The sequence below is a fragment of the Eschrichtius robustus genome, chromosome 20 (genome assembly GCF_028021215.1).
Source record: "Eschrichtius robustus isolate mEscRob2 chromosome 20, mEscRob2.pri, whole genome shotgun sequence".
In the NCBI taxonomy this organism is placed as follows: Eukaryota; Metazoa; Chordata; class Mammalia; order Artiodactyla; family Eschrichtiidae; genus Eschrichtius; species Eschrichtius robustus.
The window spans coordinates 59,511,025-59,532,464 of NC_090843.1; the positions used below are offsets into that span (position 1 = coordinate 59,511,025).

General features: G+C 40.0%; 2 protein-coding genes across 4 annotated transcripts in view; one reads left to right on the forward strand and one right to left on the reverse strand.

Moving 5' to 3' along the window:
- STX8 (syntaxin 8) overlaps positions 1-10,266 on the reverse strand; it is a 241,661-nt gene extending 231,395 nt beyond the window's left edge. The window contains exons 1-2 of one of the 2 annotated variants that reach the window (XM_068531463.1): positions 10,160-10,265; positions 3,600-3,699 (exon numbers count right to left, since the gene is read on the reverse strand). In XM_068531463.1, coding sequence (XP_068387564.1) covers positions 3,600-3,699; positions 10,160-10,248 — 189 coding nt within the window. In that variant the 5' untranslated portion in view covers positions 10,249-10,265. Of the gene's footprint in view, positions 1-3,599; positions 3,700-10,159 lie in introns of both variants that reach the window. The other variant, XM_068531464.1, reaches the window with a different exon arrangement.
- A 713-nt stretch (positions 10,267-10,979) lies between these two features.
- CFAP52 (cilia and flagella associated protein 52) overlaps positions 10,980-21,440 on the forward strand; it is a 37,206-nt gene continuing 26,745 nt past the window's right edge. Inside the window, exons 1-4 of one of the 2 annotated variants that reach the window (XM_068530883.1) lie at positions 10,980-11,104; positions 14,950-15,149; positions 15,515-15,651; positions 19,503-19,631. In XM_068530883.1, coding sequence (XP_068386984.1) covers positions 11,026-11,104; positions 14,950-15,149; positions 15,515-15,651; positions 19,503-19,631 — 545 coding nt within the window. In that variant the 5' untranslated portion in view covers positions 10,980-11,025. Of the gene's footprint in view, positions 11,105-14,949; positions 15,150-15,497; positions 15,652-19,502; positions 19,632-21,440 lie in introns of both variants that reach the window. The other variant, XM_068530884.1, reaches the window with a different exon arrangement.

Here is a 21,440-nt window from a genome sequence, read left to right on the forward strand (position 1 = left end):
AAGGAAATGAAATTATCATTATTTGCAGATTGATAATAGTCTGTTTGGGAAAGTTAAGAGGATCACCTAAAAGATGACTAGAAACAGATAAAGAATTCAGGACAGTGATCAATCACAAAATGAAAAAATCTAGGGCATTCCTAAATTCAAGTAATAGGGAGAACTTTTAAAAATTATTTTAAAACATCATTAACAATATCAACAAAATCTAAAAAATATCTAGAACAGTGCCTGGTGTATAGTAACTGCAGGAAATACTGCTGATGGAATGAGTGAAAGGAAACACTCAATACTGCAAAAATGTAAATGCTCCCCAGTTTAGTCTATAAATATACTACACATCTACCCAAAATCCTATTTGGAGCCCTTTTATTGGAGAGGAGGTGGTAACTGAGGCACAGCACAAAATTCTTTTTAATAAAGCTATGCAAAACTGCTCTAAAAGGAGGATAAATGAAGGGAAATATAGAAAGATCACGGATATGTGTAACCAAGGGGGCCTTAAACAATTAGATATTAAATCTTTACAAAAAACTACAAGAGTATGATGCTGGCAGTTACCAATGGCTTCGTTAGTGCAATAGAACAGAAGGTCCAGAAACAGTGCAGTTGTGTAAGAACTTAGTGAATGAAATATGGACTATTTCATATTTGGGGGGGATTAATAATTTAGCAAATGGGAAAAAAATTAGATGCCTACAATACACGAAATAAATTTCAAATATTATAAAGATTTATGTTTTAAAAAAGATAAAAAAGAGGAGAAAAGCTTAACGAAAATTTAGATAATTAGGCAAAGTACTTCTATAATCCCTGGGTGTGAAAGGCCTTTCTAAGCAGTATCTCCCCTTCTCCTATAAGAAAAGGCCATAAATAAAAATAGTGATAATTTCAAATAAAATTTTTAAAAAGTGTATATATATATTTTAAAGTCATTTATAAAATCAAAATCCAAATTAAAAGAAAAAATATTTTTACCAAATATGCCAGATCAAAGCTTAATCAAAGCTTAGTTAACATATATATAAGGAACACTTGGAAATTAAGAAATAATAAGCTAGGTTAAGGACATGTATATAACAGGCAATTCATAAAGGAAGAAATACAAACATCCAATAAATATATGAAAAGATGTTCAATGGCATAAGTGATTTTCAGAATGCATATTAAACTCTTGTATACTTTCACCTAACAGAGAAAGATTTTTTTTTAAATGAATCAGAATTGGTGTAGAAATGTGACTCTGAGACATTTTCAAAATGCTTAAATTTTATACAACCTAAATCCATAAATCCTACATTGAGGAATTTATTCTAACCTGGGCAATAATTCAGCCATACTGAAAACTCATTTTTATAATTAGAAACAATCTAACAGTCCAAGAAGATGATACTGGTTAAATGGATCAGGGATCTAAATGTAAAAAAAATGAAACCATACATTTGCTAGAAGAAAACATAAATAAATTCCTTTATAACCTACAACTAGCAAAAGCTATGAGTGAAAATACAGAAGCAATTAAAAATTGGTAGTCAACTTCATTTAAAAAAAATAAAACTTTCACATGACAGAAGCTACCATAAGCAAAGTCAAGCAACAAATGATAAAGGAGAGGAAATAATTACAATATATCACAAAGAGCTAATCTCCCTAATATATGAGGAGCTCTTAAATACTAAAAAGACCAACAATCCAATAGAAAAAATGGGCAAAAGATAAGAAGTTAGTTTACAGAATATATACATAGTGTTTAAGAATGTGAAAACATACTTCACTTGATTCAGAGTATGAAAAACGCAAATTTAAAACTATACTGGAAGGTGAGGGAGAGGTACAAACTTCCAGTTATAAAGTAAGTCAAGGTGATGTAATGTACAGCATAGGGAATATAGTCAATAATATTGTAATAACTTCATATGGTAACAGATGGTAACTAGACTTATCTGATGATCATTCTGTAATGTACAGAAATATCAAATCACTATGCTGTATACCCAAAACTAATATAATATTATAAGTAATAATATACTAATACTAATACTAATATAATATTATAAGCTTCAATTAAAAAAATGAAGAAAATAAAACTACACTAACATATTTTATCTCACTTATCAGGTTGGCAAAAATTCAGAAAATTGACAACGCCCTCTGCTGGCCAGGCTGTGAAGCCAAAGGTGACAACTCCTGTGGAGGGGAATTTGGCAACAGGTAAAAAAAAAATCACATATGCCCTGGTTCTGAGAATTCACCCTTAAAAGAACCTCCACAAATACAAATACAAAAAAAAAAAAAAATCACAAAGCTATTTATTGCAGCATTATTCATAACAGCAAAAGATTGGAAACACTCTAAATGCCCATTCTTAGGAGACAGGTTAATGAACTAGAGTACACACAATAGAGGACTATAAGGCCCTAAGAAAAACTGAGAAGATCTCAGTGAATTAATATATCTATGATATATTATCAAGTGAAAAGAGCAAGATACAAAAGAGTAACTTTTGTGTCAAAGGAAGAGAAATGAGAATACACACACACACACATACACCTGAATGCCTATTTCTGCAAGACGTCACACAGGAAGAATAAACGAGAATTTAATTTTTAAAAAAGGTTACTTCTAAGAAGCAGGTGAAGAAGGCATGGAAAAGAGTGGGATGGGGAAAAGGCTTTGAGTATACCTTTGTATATAATATTGACTTCTGAACTACGTAAATGTTCTACATATTAAAAATTGTATCAGCAAGGGTAGGGAAGAAAAGCAAACCCTGAAAATGAATATCAATAGATACAAAGGAGAGCATAAGACACAGAAAAAAAAGAAACAATTCTAATAGCTTTAGAACAGAAACCTCAGTATCCTTAGTGGGATATTCTAAATTTAAAAAAATAATAATAAAGACACAAACTCAAACTTTACTTATTGTTTGTAGTGGCCCTTGTGTCATGATTCTGAAACTATTTTCTATAAACTCTAAGAGAGACCAAATGAGCAAAAACATATCAATGCTTCTGGAAACCTGGGTTCTCACTGCGGGAGAAGGAAGGAAAATACTAATTTGGAATGGGGAAGTTACAAAGAAACCTATGAATGTTGGATTAGAATCAAAAGTATTGGCATGGACTCATGGTTTTCTAAAAACCATACTTCCTCGCCAAATCCCACCATTGTTTTTTACAGCCCACAAACGAAGGATGATTTTTTACATTTTTAAATGTAAAATGTAAAAAAACAAAAAAGTCTATTATCCTTTTGTCGAGAATGGGTACTCAAAGAGGTGAGAACTTGGCCTCTTGTCCTGCAAAGCCTGACAGATTTACCATCTGGGGGAAAGTGTACCAACCTTGGAACTACACTATGAAATTGTTAGAAACTTTTTAAGGTAAAGTAGGAGAAATTACAGAGATGCCATGCTTCATTTAGTCCTAGTGATTAAATAACTATTAACTGATTGGTTGTAATGTCAATTCGACATGTGTTAAGCATAAAGGCCATTATACATACACACACACACATACACACAGAGTCAGAAAGGGGAGGGTTTTCAGACCTCAGAGCTCAAACAAATCATTTGAAGTACGCATTCCTGGTCTTACCTTGGTTGTATTTTCACCATTTCTTTCATACTGATTTCGTTGTTGAATTTTCTCAGCAATCTCTTGTGCAGTTTGGCAGGTAGAATCGTAGGTGGAGAACCTGCATCAGAGTCATAAAGGGAGAAAAATGTTGAAGGTTCTTTAAAGGAAATTTCTGCATAATCTAAGTCTGTAATTCTAGTCACAAATGCAAACAGAAAGGGAGAATGATAATCGTAACAGTGATGGCAACAGGGGTTGAACAGTACTTAGTACAGGCTGGGCTCAATTCTCACAACTTCCTTTGTAATAACTCACTTAATCCACACAAGAACACTGGGAGGTGGGTCACCATCCCCATCACACACGTGAGAAAATCAGGCACAAAGAGGTAGAGCGACTTGCCCTATGGGTACCACCAGCTGCAAACCAAGGCTGCCTGGCCCTGAGCCTGTGCTCCTAGCCACTGTGCTATCTGGCCGCTGAGAAAGCATACAGATTCGTTCATTCACAAAACATTCAGCAAACATTCCTGGAGGGCCGCCTCTGTGCTGAGCACTGCTCCAGGCACTGGAGAATAGAGCAGGGAACAAAATGGACAAAGTCCCTGCTTTCAAGGAGTTTAGTGAAGGGAGAAAGGCATCAAACAAACCAAAACATAGTATGTCAGGTGTTGCTATGGGCTAAGAAGGAAAATAAAGCAGGATAAAGGGATGGAGAGCGACAGGCCAGGTGAGCAGCTATTTGGGGAAGAGCTACACAGATCAGAAGGTAACACGATGCTCTGGGGTCAAAGGACACACACCCACCTGACACCTAAGTTTACCAGAATTCTCTCAAAGCAGGTCCTGAGCTTCTATTTGTTATTCAACAGTGTTGGGGGTTTTGAAGGATTCACAATCAATCCCCAATAGTCCCTTATTTTTTCCTTCGCTTACAGCCTTTTTACTTTTTATCTGTTTTACAGAAAATACTTAAGTGTGTACACACATTTCATCTCTCCTACAGGGCACGGACCATGAATATACGACGAACATATTTTCCAGGAGTGCCCAGTAAAAAATATTAAAATCTGCTGTTTAACCTAATGTTAAACACCAAGGGGGGAAAGCCACGGGGCGGGGGGTGGGGGCAGTGGGGATGGTGGTGTGCTGAACTGGGCGATTGGGATTGACATGTATACACTGATGTGTATAAAATTGATGACTAATAAGAACCTGCTGTATAAAAAAATAAAATAAAATTCAAAAATTAAAAAAAAAACTAATAGTAAACTTTCTTTGGGTTATTTGTATGGAAATATGTTAACATAAATGTTTCAGACATTACATGAAATTCCTAAAAATCTTATACGTTCTGGTATAATGTTATAAGTCATAATTCTAGTTATTACTTTAAAATGTATATCTCAGAAATAACTAAATTTCCTTGTCAATTGCATTATTATGAACTTTCATCAAATCTTTTAACCGTGGTCATTTTTAAGTCTTTTGTCATTTACAGACAGTTCTGGGTATACTCTGATGCTTTTGCAAAAATGTTCCTATTAAAGGGTTTCATCTTCAAGGAATTCATGGAAAAGACTGACAAGTACAGGTTTCTGGTAACTGACTATACTGCTGAACTGAATGAATAAGCATTTTCAGAACTCTAATGAAAAACTGATGAATTCATAAAAGTGCTAACAAAAGATCAAGATGAAAAAAAAATTAATTACATGGGACTGAGTGAACTGATGAGGATGATTATAATTTTTGTGACTTTCTGTTTGAATAAAAAAAAATGTGACGTAAATTTATGTAAAAAAGAACTTAATGTAAAACAATGCCACTCTTCTCACATATTTTCTCTTGTTTTGGAAAATATAGATATTTTCTGTTAAAAACGTGATTTATGCTGACACGTAATAGGTTGATTATTGTTATTATAAATGAATTAATAAATATTTTTAAGTTTCAAAAAAAAATTAAAATCTGCTGTTTAACCTAATGTTCCAATTTTTGTCTGAAAAAATAAGCAATCCATTTCTTAAAATCTCTGAATTCCCACATATCACTTGAACAATGAGGGGACCTGGCAAATGTCTTTGAATGAAGGAAAAATAAACAATCTCCAGTCGTTTCCCTTACGAGTCTCACTACAGTAATTATAGCTATGGCTAACAACTGAGTACCTGATCCGGGCCAGGTCCTATGCTAAGAGCTGTACATTTTAAATTTAATAAGGATCCAATGAGGTAGTGTAACCGAGCATGACCCTATGGGGCCTTCCTGGAACAGACCCCCATCCCCTTGTCCTCCTCCTGCCTCTTGTCTATAGAAAAGCTTTAGTCTCCTAGGGCTTCCCTGAGTTCCAAAGAGTAAATTTAATCAGAGAAGCGAGAAGCAGGAAAACAGTCAAGCAAAACAAAATAATAATAGTTTAGCCATTAAAGTCAAGGACCTTTGGTTCCTCCTCAAGGGCTGTAGATAATACTGTGAGCCATGTCCTTTGAGCTGCTTTGCAGATACCGAAACCCCCGCCGGATGGGAGAAGTTAACTGTCTGCTGCCCAAAAGCACGCAGACCCCAGACCAACTGGAACCAGAAAGTGACTCCCAATTACCCCTCCACCAACCAATCAGAAGAGTGTCCACGAGCTGATCACGCACCCCACCATGCCCCTTCCTCACCCTACCTTTAAAAACCTTTCCCTGAAGGCCGTCGGGGAACTCAGATGTTTTGAGCACTAGACTCCTTGCTTGGTGCTCTGCGATAAATGCTGCACTTTCCTTCACCACAACCTGGTATCAGTAGATTGGCTTTACTGGCATGTGGGCGAGTCAACCCAAGTTTGGTTCGCTAACAGTAGGATCCTTGGCAACTCACCACTATAATCTAAAGTAGCATCATTCATATACATATATTCATGCATACCAAAAGAGAGCAGGTGATATAAGACAATACACAATTAAGAAAGTAGGAGGGGAGACTTCCCTGGTGGTCCAGTGGTTGAGAATCCGTCTTCCAACACAGGGGACACGGGTGTGACCCCTGGTCAAGGAACTAAGATCCCACATGCCGCAGGGAAACTAAGCCCGTGGGTCACAACTAAGACCTGACGCAGCCAAAAATAAATACATAAATATTTAAAAAAAAAAAGAAAAAGAAAAAGAAAGTAGGAGGGAGGCTGATAAGAAAAATTGGGTCCTGGTCCCAGCTTTGCCACATTTTCCCCTTTTTCCCTCCATACTGTCATCTATGAAAAGAGGTTCTGAGGTCTGGCTCTGTGGTCCCAGACCACACGTATGAAAATCAATAACAAGGTACAACACACCTCCTGCCAAACGCGGAGTATAAATGGCAAGTGCATATTTCCGGAGTTCGGAAATGAGAGAAATTACTGTTGGCCGAGACAGATCTGATAAGGCTGGGCGAAGAGGTTACACCTTGGGCTGAACCACAAGGTCAAAGCAGGCCTCTCACTCCGACAAGAGGGAGGAGCACATCCTAGACTAGGTGAGAGGCACAGGGAGCAAGCAAAGATGAAAGGGAGGGAAAGAGCCTGGCACGGTCGGCTGAGTGGTGGTCCTGGGTAGGAGGGTAAAGTATAAAATGGTAGAGGTGAGTCGAAGCTAGTTTCTGCAGAGCCTTGAACAGCATAACAAGGTTCGACTTTTAGCAGAGAATTTGAGAGGTGTAGGGGATACTTTTACACATAGAGTGAGGCCTGGAAGAGGTTACATGAAATGCTGATGGCCAAAACCCCAGATGTCTTGCTCCTAATCCTCACGTTCTCATTTGAGCTCTAAAGAGCATTTCTGAAGCTTTGCTACATAGTTGAATCACCAGAGAAGACTTAAAAAAAAAAACTTGGCTCCTACCCCAGGCATCATTCTGATTGAATTGGCACGGGGTCTGACCTGGATGTGAGGAGTTGTAAAACTCCCCAGGTGATTTCAATCTGTAGCAAAGCTTGAGAACCACTGGCCTAGTGGTAACGGGCAACCTCATGATGGAATCAACCACACAGGTACCTAAAATACTAGTTTAGGAAAAGTAACCTGAACTCCACGCACATAAATCACTGGGGGATGAGAGAAGAGTGGCAAGAGACCAGTAGAAGACTTCTCCAGCTATTCAACTCAGTAACCAGCCACCAATATTTACTCTCTGGAAGCCATAACGCTATAAAGGATTGGACTATGGCAGAAAAGAAAAAAAAAAATAGTGGAGATCAGTGAATAATCTGATAGGAAGAGTGAGGAAAAAGTAGATGATTAGAGTTTTTAGGCCTAAGTGACTAAGAGGATGGTGATGCCATGACAGAGGCTGTGGAACTGGAACAGAGAGAAAAAAGTGGTAAAAGCTGATTAATTTTAGCAAAGAACCCATTCAGAGACAGTCACCACTGGCTATTTCTATTACACAGTGAGCTTACCACTGGCTTTGATATGCCATTAAAATAGTAACAGCCATATTCCATTTCTAAACAGGAGAACACTACTCAGGAGTAAAGCGTCACTGAGCTATGCTATTTCAATAGTAGGAGAGCAAAGCTGTAGTCAAGTCTGTTTTATAGATTTTTCAAAGTCCTATTCCGTACTCCTTTCTGCTCTCGTGATCAGCAACCTACTTCGCAAGGAAGCTGACCTAGCATAGCACAGTCCCTCATTGTTTCACTTTCAACAAATGAGAAAGCTGCTGAGTCAAACTCCTTGAGAGGAACAGGAAAAATTATCAGTGCTTTTTCAACATTAACTGTGGAAGAGGCCTAGGGTTCAGTGATAGCTTCTACCAACCTAAATGGATACCCTGGGGCCTCTACCTTATTTCTAAGCTTTATTTCCTACCTTATGTGTAAAATGAGGGAGTTAGCTTCCAGGAGGTGGAGGGCAACTTAGCCCTTGGACCCAGTAGTTCCACTTCTAGGGAGTGAGCCAAGGAAATAAGAGATGGAACAAAAGGGCAGTCTTTGTAATTAAAAAAAATAAAACCCAAAAAATCCCTAATATTTTTTAAAGGGTACAAAGAGGGGAATGATTAAATCATAGTACATCATGGTCATTCATATGATGCACTATTAAGCACCATTAAAATTGTGTTTTCAGTGAATATTTAATGATATGGAGGAATGTTCCCTGTTTTGTAAAATATATAGGGGTGTGTGTATATGTATACACACACATATATATATATATACACACACACACACACACACACACACACATATATTATACAAAGTAATAAATTCATTTTAAAAGTCAATAGTGGCAGGCTTCCCTGGTGGCGCAGTGGTTGAGAATCTGCCTGTCAATGCAGGGGACACGGGTTCGAGCTCTGGTCCGCGAAGATCCCACACGCCGCGGAGCAACTAAGCCCGTGCACCACAGCTACCGAGCCTGTGCTCTAGAGTCCACGAGCCACAACTACTGAAGCCCGCGTGCCTAGAGCCTGTGCTCCACAACAAGAGAAGCCACCGCAGTGAGAAGCCTGTGAGTAGCCCCCCGCTCGCCACAACCAGAGAAAAGCCCACGCGAAGCAACAAAGACACAGCGCAGCCAAAAATAAATTAATTTAAAAAAATCAACAGTGGCAATTATTCCAAATGATAAGAGTTAAAGATGGGTTTTTTTTCCTCTGCAAATATTTAATATTTTCTAAATTTTCTATCGGGGTGTTAAAATTAGGTGAAAAAAAAAAATTAGTGCTGAATCAATTAAGCCATTGGCCCAGATAATCTAGATCCCAGGTAGATTAACTTTGATATTGCAAAGTTAATCTCTTAATATCCAGACTATCTGCAACTTAAACAATAAACTATGTTAGAAGTACTAATATGACATATTCTCCAAAAGAACTTTGCTGAGCTATAGCATTTTTAATTAGTAAACAAAAAGCTCAAGTCCAATACGCTATTGGAATAGGTTCCTCGGATCAGAGCTTGTGTCTTTCATCATTCAGTCCTTGGGACTTAACTGTTGAATAAAAGACCCTTAACAGCTATTGTTTTACTGCAGAAGTTGCTGCAGTAGAAACAGTCTTCTAAAATACCTTATCAACGGCATAATTTCCCTCCCAGATTCCTATAAGTTTTTTGAAGGGCCCACAAGATCTAGATGCTAGCGCCAACTGGTTACTAACTCGCTGATGACCATGAATTCTGAACCTCGGTTTCTCCACCTGCGAAATAAGGAGGTTCACCAGATACACTGGCGTTCCACAAAAAGGTCACTCCGACTTCACTTTCGCAGGAGTCCAGGGAAGCCTGCATCAGCCACCTCCACAACCACGATGGGCGGGAATCCGGGAGATGCAGCCGCGAAGGGCTAAAGGAATGCTCAGAGATTCCGCACTGGAACTCAGCTCCCCAGGGGTCCACCGGGTCTCCCGCCCCGGCCACCCCTGTCAGGACCGAGGGTGTCGGGATGCGGCAGAGCCCAGCCCCTCAACCCCCGCCCCCGGCAGCAGGGGAAGGGGCCTTGCTCCCCCTCCCCTCATCCCGAAAGGCCTCCAGCCCTAATGCCTAGCGACCGCCCGCTTCCCAGAAGCACGGCCTCCCCCGGGACCGTCCGCGTGCAGCCTCCCTCACCCCGGGCTCACCAGGGGTCCGGGGCCATGGTGCAGTCTCCACCCACTCCTCGGACACTTCCTGCTCGCAACAGCTGACTACGGCGGCCCGCGCGGCTCATACCCCGCGGCTCGACCCGTGCGCGACCGGAACCTGGAGTTTGCAAAGTGAATATACATACCCCAAGGGCTCCAAACTGTGATGAAGAAAGGAAAGCGCTCCCCCGGGGAACTGTAGGTTGGAGCAATCGGCTACCACTAAGAGACGCGAACAGTTGGGTGCAATTAAAATAAAATTGTTTTTGAACAAAATCTAAGCATTTTCCCAGGTAGGTGGGAGCCCCTCAAGACCTCTAGCAGTTACTTAACATTTTATCCTGCTTAAAACAAAAACAAACAAACAAACAAAAAATGGATTGTGGTGATAGTTGCACAACAATATAAATTTACTAAAGCTCACTTTAAGTAAATTCTATATATAATTTATACCTCAGTATAGTTAAAAAAAACTTTTTGTCCTGCTTCAGACAAGGGACCCAAAGAAGTATCAATTATATATTGTCTTATAGCAGCCTTCCCATCAGAGGCAATCCTTTATGTTTAATTTTTAAATGCCATTAGGTGCTCGATTATATAGTTACCCCAAAGGTCACAGACTCTTTACATGGGAGAGGAGGGAATTAGTTCTGTTCATTTACTGCCCCTTAAATTTCCGGAGGAATACTAGAAGGTAAAAAGAACCGCTCTTTCCATTTGCAAGAGGGCAAAAGGACTCGAACTCCTTCGGCTGGGTTTCTGCGCAGGCGTTGATCTGGCTCGCATGCGCACGTCCGTTACCATAACGACCGGAAGACGCTGCATCTCTGGCGGCTGAGGAACGTGAGCGGAGTCTCCGGGTGATGGAGACCCGAACTTCGCCCAAGGATGAGGTGGCTGAGGTGGCCGAGCTGGAGCTTCAGGCCGTGATCGGATTCAATGGTGAGACCTCGAGCACGTCTGGGTTGGGTGGTTTAGGAACCCCAGGGATGCGTAGTGCAAACAGGGAGAGTGAGACCCCAGGTAGCACCTGGAAGGCAGCTTGGGACGCTGGCATGAGCGAAGCACTGGGGACCCAGAGAGCCCCTCCTCCCCAAAAGTCTTAGAGAGTCACACCCTCACTCCAAGCCTCAAAGAATGGGATGGGTTTTGCCAGCACCTAAAAGGAACGAAATGCCTCCTCCGCCTTAAGGATAAGTAAGTGTGACTTGAAAGCCTTCTCCCACTAGTCAGCTCTCCCCTGGCTCTAAGCCCCACACAACCCGCAATACTGCCTGCCCCTCAGTAACCACCTACAGAATCCGTGTAGGCCCCTGGGACCAACTACCTTCTAAAATCCCAGCTGATGTACTAATGAGAAGGGGCTGGTGGGGAGGGGGGATTCTAATGGTGAGGATTTCAGGCCGCGACAGAAGGCGAAGAGGACGCCAGGGGGAGCTGGAGAGGAGAGATGCTTTGGTCAGAGGAGGCCTGGTCTGCCTAAATCTGATTTATGACCCCCTCCTATTTGCAACATGAAGGGGGGAAATGCTGTTTGGTTTTCTGAGAAGGATGAAAACAAGCAATGGATTGCATTTTTTAAAAAGCAAACTTTTTATGGCTGAGTAATATTCCATTGTATATATGTGCCACATCTTCTTTATCCATTCATCTGTCGATGGACTATTACTCAGCCATAAAAAGAAACGAAATTGAGTTATTTATAGTGAGGTGGATGGACCTAGAGTCTGTCATACAGAGTGAAGTAAGTCAGAAAGAGAAAAACAAATACCGTATGGTAACACACATATATGGAATCTAAAAAAAAAAAAAATGGTACTGATGAACCTAGTGGCAGGGCAGGAATAAAGAAGTAGACATAGAGAATGGATTTGAGGACACGGTGGGTAGGGGAAGCTGGGGCAAAGTGAGAGTAGCATCGACATATATACACTACCGAATGTAAAATAGTTAGCTAGTGGGAAGCAGCAGCATAGCACAGGGAGATCAGCTAGGTGCTTTGCAATGACTTAGAGTCGTGGGATAGGGAGGGTGGGAGGGAGGCTCAAGAGGGAGGGGATATATGTATGCATACGGCTGATTGACTTTGTTGTACAACAGAAACTAACGCAGTATTGTGAAGCAATTATACTCCAATAAAGATCTATTTTTTAAAAAAAGCAAACTTTTAAAAAAGTGCATTGTGATGCCTGAAATCTTTAAAATTGCGGCAACGTAGACAGAGAACAATCAATGGCTAAAGTGTTAGCACATTCTAGGACTTGGCTCTTGAGTCTTCGTTTTAGGTTAACAGTCTCTGATAGAAAGTGGGCATTTAGTGCACCCGAGACACTGGTCATCTTTAGAGCTGATCACCAGGTCATTGGTAAAGGATATGGGCGACGTGCTATGAGGGCAAAGGGTCACACTGGTGACCAGCAGAGAGCCCTGCTACTGAATTTGTGCTGTTTTGTGGCACTCAAAGACTAAATATATGGTCAATTATACCTCAGTGTCTCGGCCTTTTAAAATTGAATAAAATTAATTGAATTGTTTTTACCTTCTTGATTTTGTGGCAATTTAGATTTTTTCATAGAGTCAAATATGCATTTATCTAGAACTACTGTATGCCAAATAGTATGCTGTGCACTGAGAATACAGTGTAATACAGGGGTAAATCCATAGCCATACTTAAGAACAAGAATTTAGAAAATTGGAAAAATACAGTGAAACTGAAAAAAAATCAGCCATCATTGCATTTCCTAAAGATATCACTGTTAAACTTTTGGTATGATCCTTTCAAATATACATTGGCATATAAATTTTTTTAACAAAAGTGGTCTCATGCTGATATATTCTCTTATAATCAGACTTTTTTTCCACCTAGGATGCCATGCAAATATTTCCTTAGCAGTAAATATACTCTATGCCATAATTTTAATATATTTTAATGTAATATTCTGTTGCATAGATATGCCCCAATTTATTTAACCAATACACATTTTCCAAAGCAATTCTACCAATTTACCCTCCCATTAAGCAGTCTGTGAGTGTTCCCTTTGCTGCACATCACTAATGCTTGGTATTGTCCTCCTTCTTAATTTTAGCCATTAGGATGGAAATGAAGTGGTATCTCGTTTTGGATATAATTTGCATTTCCCTGGTTACTTGTGCACCTGCATATCTTTCTATGTGTTTTCTGGCTTTTGAATTTCCTCCATCATAAATTGCCTCTTCATAGCCTTTGCTCATTTTTCTGTCGGGCAGTTTGTGTTTTTCTTATTGCTTCATGGTAGTTCTTTGTTTATTCTGCTGGGTATGATTCTCTGTTATTACGGACATTGCAAATATCTTCTCCTGGTTTGGGTTTTCTTTTCATTTTGTCTTTTGTCATTAGTTTTTAATTTTTTTTTTTTTGGCTGTGCTGCGCGGCTTTCGGGATCTCAGTTCCCTGACCAGGGATTGAACCCGGGCCACGGCAGTGAAAGCCCGGAATTCTAACCACTAGGCCACCTGGGAACTCCCAGGAAGTTTGTGATTTTTAACATAACTGGATGCACATATTGGCCTTCTCTGTTAGGATTTGCTCTTTTGCGTCATGTTCAAGTCATTTCCTATAACTTGTATGTACATTAAGTCTTGTTTTTCACATTTAGATCCATGATCTATCTGGAATGTATTGTTTGTGGATGGTGTGAAGTAGGGATCTAATTTTACTTTTACCATATGGATAGCCATATGATTGTTTATAAGGAGCCTGCAATGAGAAAAACTAAGTATACATTTCACAAGGACAAGATCACCCCCAGACACAAACCTTAGTATTATGAGAACTTACTGCATGAAAAAGGAATGATGATCACAATTAAAGTGAAAGAAATCATTTATTCAATTAATATATTTGGCCGTTTGAAGAAAAAAAATCTATTTAGCTACTGGAATCACATTATGCATCAAACTAAATTCCAGAGGGAGTTAAATATAAAAGCTGAGTTCATTAAGGACCAGAAAACTATATTAATAAATATCTGTGACTCTTTTGATGGGGAAGGAAATAGCAATAAAAAAAAGATGTTAAAATACCAAGAAGTAAACAAAATAAATGTGTGAGATCTTTATGAAGAAATATTAGAAATGCCACCAGGGAGGATAAAAGGAGACTTCATGGAAAAACATACCCTGCTTTTAGAAAGGAAATATAATGTATTATTATAAAAATTATTTTTCCTTAATCTATACATTTAATGCCACTCCCCTAAATACAAACATGAGTTGTTCAAGTACTCAAGCTGACTTTAAAGTGTATATTGTAAAATACATATGAAGAATAACCGAAACAATTCTGACCAAAGGTGAGTAATAAGGGAGGACTCATGTCTATTTCGTATTAGAACATATTACAAAGATTTATAATTGTTGAGATGCTTCTTGGCAAATATCTGGAGGATTGGGGTCTCACTATGAGAAGTCCTGGGATTCTTCAGCCTGTCAGAAATGCAGACTCTCGGCCCCTCCCCAGACCTAAAATCAGAATCTGCATTTTAACCGGAGCCCCTGGGGACTTTTATGCACCTTAAAGTTTGAGAAGCTTATATATTAGACCAACCTTCTTCTCAGTGGAATAAAATTACCTATTACCCCTCCCTGACACACACACACACACACACGCACACACACACTTATTTTAGTTGAACTAAGGCTTATTTCAAAAGCGTTCTTTTGTGCTCAATTTAAATAAAAACCACCAGTCACTTCTGCCCCTGACTTATTTTTTTATTTTTTACTCTTATTTTTAATCTCTCTTTTAGGACATGTCCCCACTGGTCTAAAATGCCATCCCGACCAGGAGCATCTGGTTTACCCTCTGGGTTGCACCATCCTCATTCAGGCACTAAATACTCAGGAACAGAATTTCCTACACGGTCATGGCAACAATGTCTCCTGTGTGACCATCTCCAAGAGCGGAGTTTACATTGCTTCCGGACAAGTCACATTCATGGGCTTCAAGGTGAATAAACTACAAAATCATTCATTCTGAATAGATTTAGCGGTGCCTCCCAAGAAAAACTGCCCCACTTCAGAATAGCTCTGTGCTACCCTGTTTATACCCTTCCTCCTCTTCCTTTGACCTCTCTTGGAACTCATTTTCATTCTATCAGGCTGAGAGCAGAGGTGTTGCAACTTGTGACCGGTAATGCTCAGAAACAAATGTCCCTGCTTACAACTGTTTCCATCTTGTTGCTGTCATGTTTGTAAGACCTGCTCTAATTTCTAGAAAAGTGACGAATGATTATTTCTCACCAAGAGGGGTAGCTATCTCCTCCAGTTCTTTCAAAGCCTGTCTATGATCTGACAGTGTATTCTTGCTCCCAGGCGGATATCATTTTGTGGCATTATAAGAAAAGGGAGCTGATTGCTCGGCTATCACTTCACAAGGGCAAAATTGAAGCTCTGGCCTTTTCACCAAATGATTTGTACTTGGTATCACTAGGAGGCCCAGATGATGGAAGGTAATGAACTAAGCATATTTACCTATTTTCCGCCATGCATATTTCTAGATGTGTTAAGTACCCTCTCCTTTCTAACATTCTCTGTTTGCCCATCTGTAGAGCATGTGTGGTGTGAAAAAGCTATGACGAAAATACCATGGGATGCTGATTCTCAAGCCTGGCAGTGCATTGAAATCAACTGGGAGCTTTAGAAAATTACTGATGGTTGGCTCCACCTTCAGAGACTTTGATCACTTGGCCTTGGCTTTAAGAGTTAGAAAGTCTTCCCAGGTGATTCTAATGTGCAACTAAATTGAGAACCATTGCTGTAAAAGATGACATCATCTTGTCACCATCATTCTCGTCATAGACAACAGCTAATTTTTTTTTTTTTGAGCACTTACTATGGGACAGGTGTGTGCTGAGTATCTTAACTGCATTATCTCATTTAAGCCTCATGACAGCTCCATGAGGTGGGAGCTATTGGGACCATATGACTGATGAGGAACTAAACTCACCAGCTGCTAAGTAGAGCTGGGGGACAAATCCTGGCAGTGTGACTCCAGAGGTGGCATTTTAAATTTTTTAACTTGCCTCACCGAGACATGATCTTGGCCCTCAAGGATCTCACAGTCAAGTTTAGTAGGGAGAGAATACATACAAATGAAATTGGGCGGGGAAAGTATTTCAAAGCATTATATTAGGAATAAAAATCAATGTAGTACATATTCCTGTGTTAATGGTAAAGGAACATCATCTGTAGAAGAAAAATAACACCTGAGGTTTGTGTAGGATTTAATACTTTGGTGCACTTTCACAGATATTTTCTTGTTTGAGATACACAGGTTAATTACAATGGAAATTTACATTTGTGTGTAGTTGTATATTGACAGTTCTCTTAATATATAGCAAATCAACAAAATCGTCACGAGATTTCCTCCTTTCACGGTCATTCCCTTGCCACGTAAATAATCAGACTTCCCTGGTTTATCCCCATTGGACTTTTTTTTTTTGTAAGAAATGCATCCAGAAATCAGCTATTAACATTCCTAGCTCAACTTAAGGCAGTTGTTCTCAATCTTGCGTGCACATTGAAATCACCTGAGGAAATAAGACCCCTGATGCCTGGGTCCCAGACCCAGAGGTTTTTCAAGCTTGGCAATTATCACCCCCACCCCCAGACCCTGCCAAAGAGTTGCCAAGGCTAGGCCTTGGGGGGAGAAAAAAACGGCTCCTTAACCAAGATTAATCTGCAAAACTGTCATCTCCTCTGTAATTTTAAGCTTGATTTTAGGCTATCGAAGATTTGCTTACGGAAAACTGGAGATGTTGAGAAAAACATTCTCAAGAAAGTTTCTTCTCGAAAGAAAAACAAATTTTGCGGTACTAGGAAAATGCAACATGCCCACCCCTGAATAGTCACGGTGGTGAGGAGCATGGGGTCCTGTTGACTGCTTTTGGATAGTCATGGGTCAACCCTGACCGTGTGGGAGGGTCCATTCTACCCAAACCACCTGGCTTCTCCACAGAGGGGGAGAAACAGAAGGAATGCTGGGAACTAGAGTGGACACTCTAGAATTTGCATATGCATACATTTTGAATATTTTGTAACCTATCTGTGAAGTTTTTGCATTAATGTTATTGTACTATCAGTGTTGTACTACAACCTGCTTTTGACTAACTTTATACCAAGGATATCTTCTATGTGTATATATGTAGACATACATATCACTCTTTGCAACAACTGTATGCTATTCAATTGTATGGATATGCTGGAGTTTATTTGGCCAGCTATCTATGTTGGTGCCTTTTATTTATTTTTAAATCTTAAACTTGTTTTTGAAAAATTAAAGCTATACCTGTTCGTGGTTTATAAAGCAAGTGTGTTGTCCTACTATGCAGAAGGATTCAAAATTTGTATCCCCTCCACCATGAAGAGTTCTACTCTCCAGAGGCACTTGGATTCTTTTTTTTTTTACAGCCCTATTGAGATACATTTCACATACCATGAAATCCACCCATTTAAGATGTACAGTCGGGTGGGTTTTAGTATAGTGGTTAGTTGAGTGGGTTTTTTTTTTTTTTTGCCAGAATACTTCCCCAAGGACATTTTTTACGTGTTATATTGTGCAACCTTTGCCACAATCAATTTTAGACCATTTTCAGCACCTCAAAAAGAAACCCAGTGCCCATCAGCCGTCACTCCCAATTCCTGCTCCGCCACTGCCCCCGCCCCAGCTTCAGGCAACCACTAACCTACTTTCTGTGTGTATAGATCTGCCTGCTCTGTATGTTTCACATAAATGAAGTAATACAATATGCGGCCTTTTGTGACTGTTTTCACATTGTATGGATATACCACATTTTCCTTATCCATTCATTAATGTATAGACTTTTGGGTCATTTCCACTTTTAGGCTACTGTTAATAATGCTGTTAGGAACGCTTGCGTACAAGATTTTGTGTGGATGTACTTTTTAATTTCTCTTGGGTATGAGGTTTTAACAGTCTTTTTTGATATTGGTTCATCTAGTTTTTTACAACTTTTAAGTGACATGCCTCTCAATTTTTCCACCTTAGGTGGTATCTATCAACTTCCTACTAAGAAAAAGAATTCATAGCTCTTACACTATCTCCTCCTTCCCCCTTCCTGGCGATCTTGGTTATACCTTGATTTAGACCACCTGTGATAATTCATTCCACATGTAGAAAATTTGGGGAACATAGGTAGGCATGTTTTTACGTTAAACAGGTTTGTACCATCTGCATTCTTTCTCTTTAATACTCTGATCCCAGGGTTTAACGTAAGACCACCCCCCCCACACATTTTTGATATCATTAAGCAAACACTATTCAGTTTAGGACTAAATTGTATGACTGTACTCAGAAAGATGGAAAGGTAACCTACAACCGCACTTCTCAAAGTGTGGTCCCCGGACCACCAGCATCAGTGTCACCTGAGACTTTTTTTTTTTTTTTAAGAAGGAATGCTTTTTTTTTTTTTAAACCAGATTTTATATTTTATTCAAATCACATTTATTTTAAATTTATTTATTTATTTATTTATGGCTGTGTTGGGTCTTCGTTTCTGTGCGAGGGCTTTCTCCAGTTGCGGCAAGTGGGGGCCACTCTTCATCGCGATGCGCGGGCCTCTCACTGTCGCGGCCTCTCTTGTTGCGGAGCACAGGCTCCAGACGCGCAGGCTCAGTAATTGTGGCTCACGGGCCCAGTTGCTCCGCGGCATGTGGGATCTTCCCAGACCAGGGCTCGAACCCGTGTCCCCTGCATTGGCAGGCAGATTCTCAACCACTGCGCCACCAGGGAAGCCAACCTGAGACTTTTTAGCAAAGCAGACTCTCAAGCCCCACCCCAGACCTACTGAATCAGAAAGTCTGGGGGTAGGTCCTAGCACTCTCTGTTTTAATAAGCCCTCCAAGTGAATCAGCTACATGTTCAAGTTTGAAAACACGCCTAATGTCACCCCCTTTATTGCTTCTAATTAATGAATTTTTTTTTTTTTTTTTACTGGAGTACTTCCCCAAGGAAATTTTTTTACAAGAGATAAATGAGTGGTAAACTTTTATGCCCTGCCTGTCTGAAAATCTCTTTAGATTTAGCATCAAACTTGATTGATAGGCTGATGGTTTTCCAGCCTCATAATCATTTTCCTTCAAAACTTTTAAAATGTCACCCATTTATCTTCTAACCCAGTGCAACTGAGGAGACGTCTGGGGGGCAGGGGGTCAGTGTAATTCTTTTGTTCCTCTGTAAGTAACCTTTTTATTTTTTTTCCTTCTAGAACCGCTAAAAGAGCCGTTTCTTATTTTGAAAGCCTGTTTTCCCCTGACTCTCTTTGTCCTTTCGTCTGGGCAGTGTGGTGGTGTGGAGCATAGCCAAGAGAGACGCCATCTGTGGCAGCCCTGCTGCCGGCCTCAACGTCGGGAATGCCACCACGGTCATCTTCTCCAAATGCTGCGATGAGATGTTTGTCACTGCTGGAAAGTACGCATCTGCTGTCAAGGTGTCCAGAATTTGTAAATCACTCGATTTGCTTGCACAGAAAACATGGTCATTCCAATTAGGGTGAACGTGGTTTTCATCCTGGAAAAAGAACTTCCATATTAATTTTCATGATTTGGGAATCATTAAAAATCCTTTTGGCTGAAAGTCTTTTTAAATATGGTTGTTTGACCATTCTGTGTTTCCTACTGAAAAGGTTCTGCTGATCTGCTAAACCCATTTCAGGCTCTGGTCTGTTTGTTACAGATAACACATTGCCCCCAATCAGTGCTCACAGGGTCATTTGCCCAGTTGCACTGATTCACTTACTGGTTGATGTTTCTTACCACCTGTGCTTAACTTAGATCTCGTGAGATGGGAGTTTGCGAATGAACTGCACCAGCAAGTTTCAGACATTTGACTATCAGCCATATGTGATCATTTCTGGCAGGGTCAGCATCGAGCAGCTAAGCGGGTGGGGTACCAAGCTGAAGGTCTGAACAGAGGCCTGCATCTGTCTAACAGAAGAAATTAATTTATAGGTTCACCTCTCAGAGCCCTGTTTGGAGTTTGACATGAAGGTTAAACCTATATGAAAGCATCCTCTTTCATGTCACATACCAATTCGCAGGTCAGAAATCTGAAGGTAGGGTTGAGACATATGTTGGTTGGAACGATCCTTTTCAGCCCACCTGTGGTCTCCCATCTGTGAAAGGCACACGTCATTCGTTACTTTTCCAGCCAGAGTAAAGAATTTGTGCTCCTCTCCCTCTGTGCTATTTCCTATCCCCACCTTGTGACATCCGGCATGCATCTGTTCCGTGGCTAATTACGAGGAAGGATTTATTCAGAGGCTGTGAAACTAACTGGCTGGCATGAAAGCCAGCCCCTAAGGAGAGAATCTTATCAGGACAGTTCTCTGATCCTAAAGCAGCTGACCATGTCCTACCCTGACTTCAGGGGGTCACTGGTGGCCGTGAAGCTCTTCAACTCCCTTCGGGTTTGCAGAGTCGTTTGCCTAAAACTTTTATGGGGGTCTATCTGCTCTTCCACAGGTGATTGAGCAGCAGACATCAGCCAGTTCTGATGTCTGCTGATAATGTTCCTCCAGGAGTCAAAACTTGAATTTAAACAAAAAAAAAAAAATTTTTTTTAGGACAATCTTTATTATAGGTCTGCTTTAATTTCTCGTGACATTGGCAACTGAGAAAAAGTTAGCACTCTTAAATAATATTTCTGGTATGTACCCATATACACTGGATTCTCCGTGATGGTCCCAATTTCAGGTATTCCATTATACTGACCCCCATGAGATGTCCTGCAAATTCCAGTATTTCAGCATCCAAATGACATCTACCAGAGAGGCCATGGAAAAGCTGATTTTTTCTCTTAGTTTGGAAAGTACATTCAAAATATCAATACTATTGAGCACTTACTAATATGTGTGTGACTCTGGGTGCTAAAAAAAGAAGGAAAACTAAACTCAATGAACTATATTTTAGCATTAATCTTTCCTGCCTTAAGATATTAGCTGAAGTCTTTGTGATGTTAACCATGATATTTTTATAGAGGTATTCAGAGTAACTAACCTACAATGATTAAATAGCAACTATGTGCCGAGTCTCACCTGAGGTGCTGATGTTGTTTGACATTTAGTTGCCCTGTCTCATTTCTTCCTTCCTTGTAGACAGGACTCTCCGTAAGGTAGTCCTTCCCTTTAAAATTTTTTCTCACAACTCCATACCTTGAAAGAAACACAACTTGATGAATTTTAGTTTGCTTTACTTACTTGTTTATTTGTATGTCTCTGTT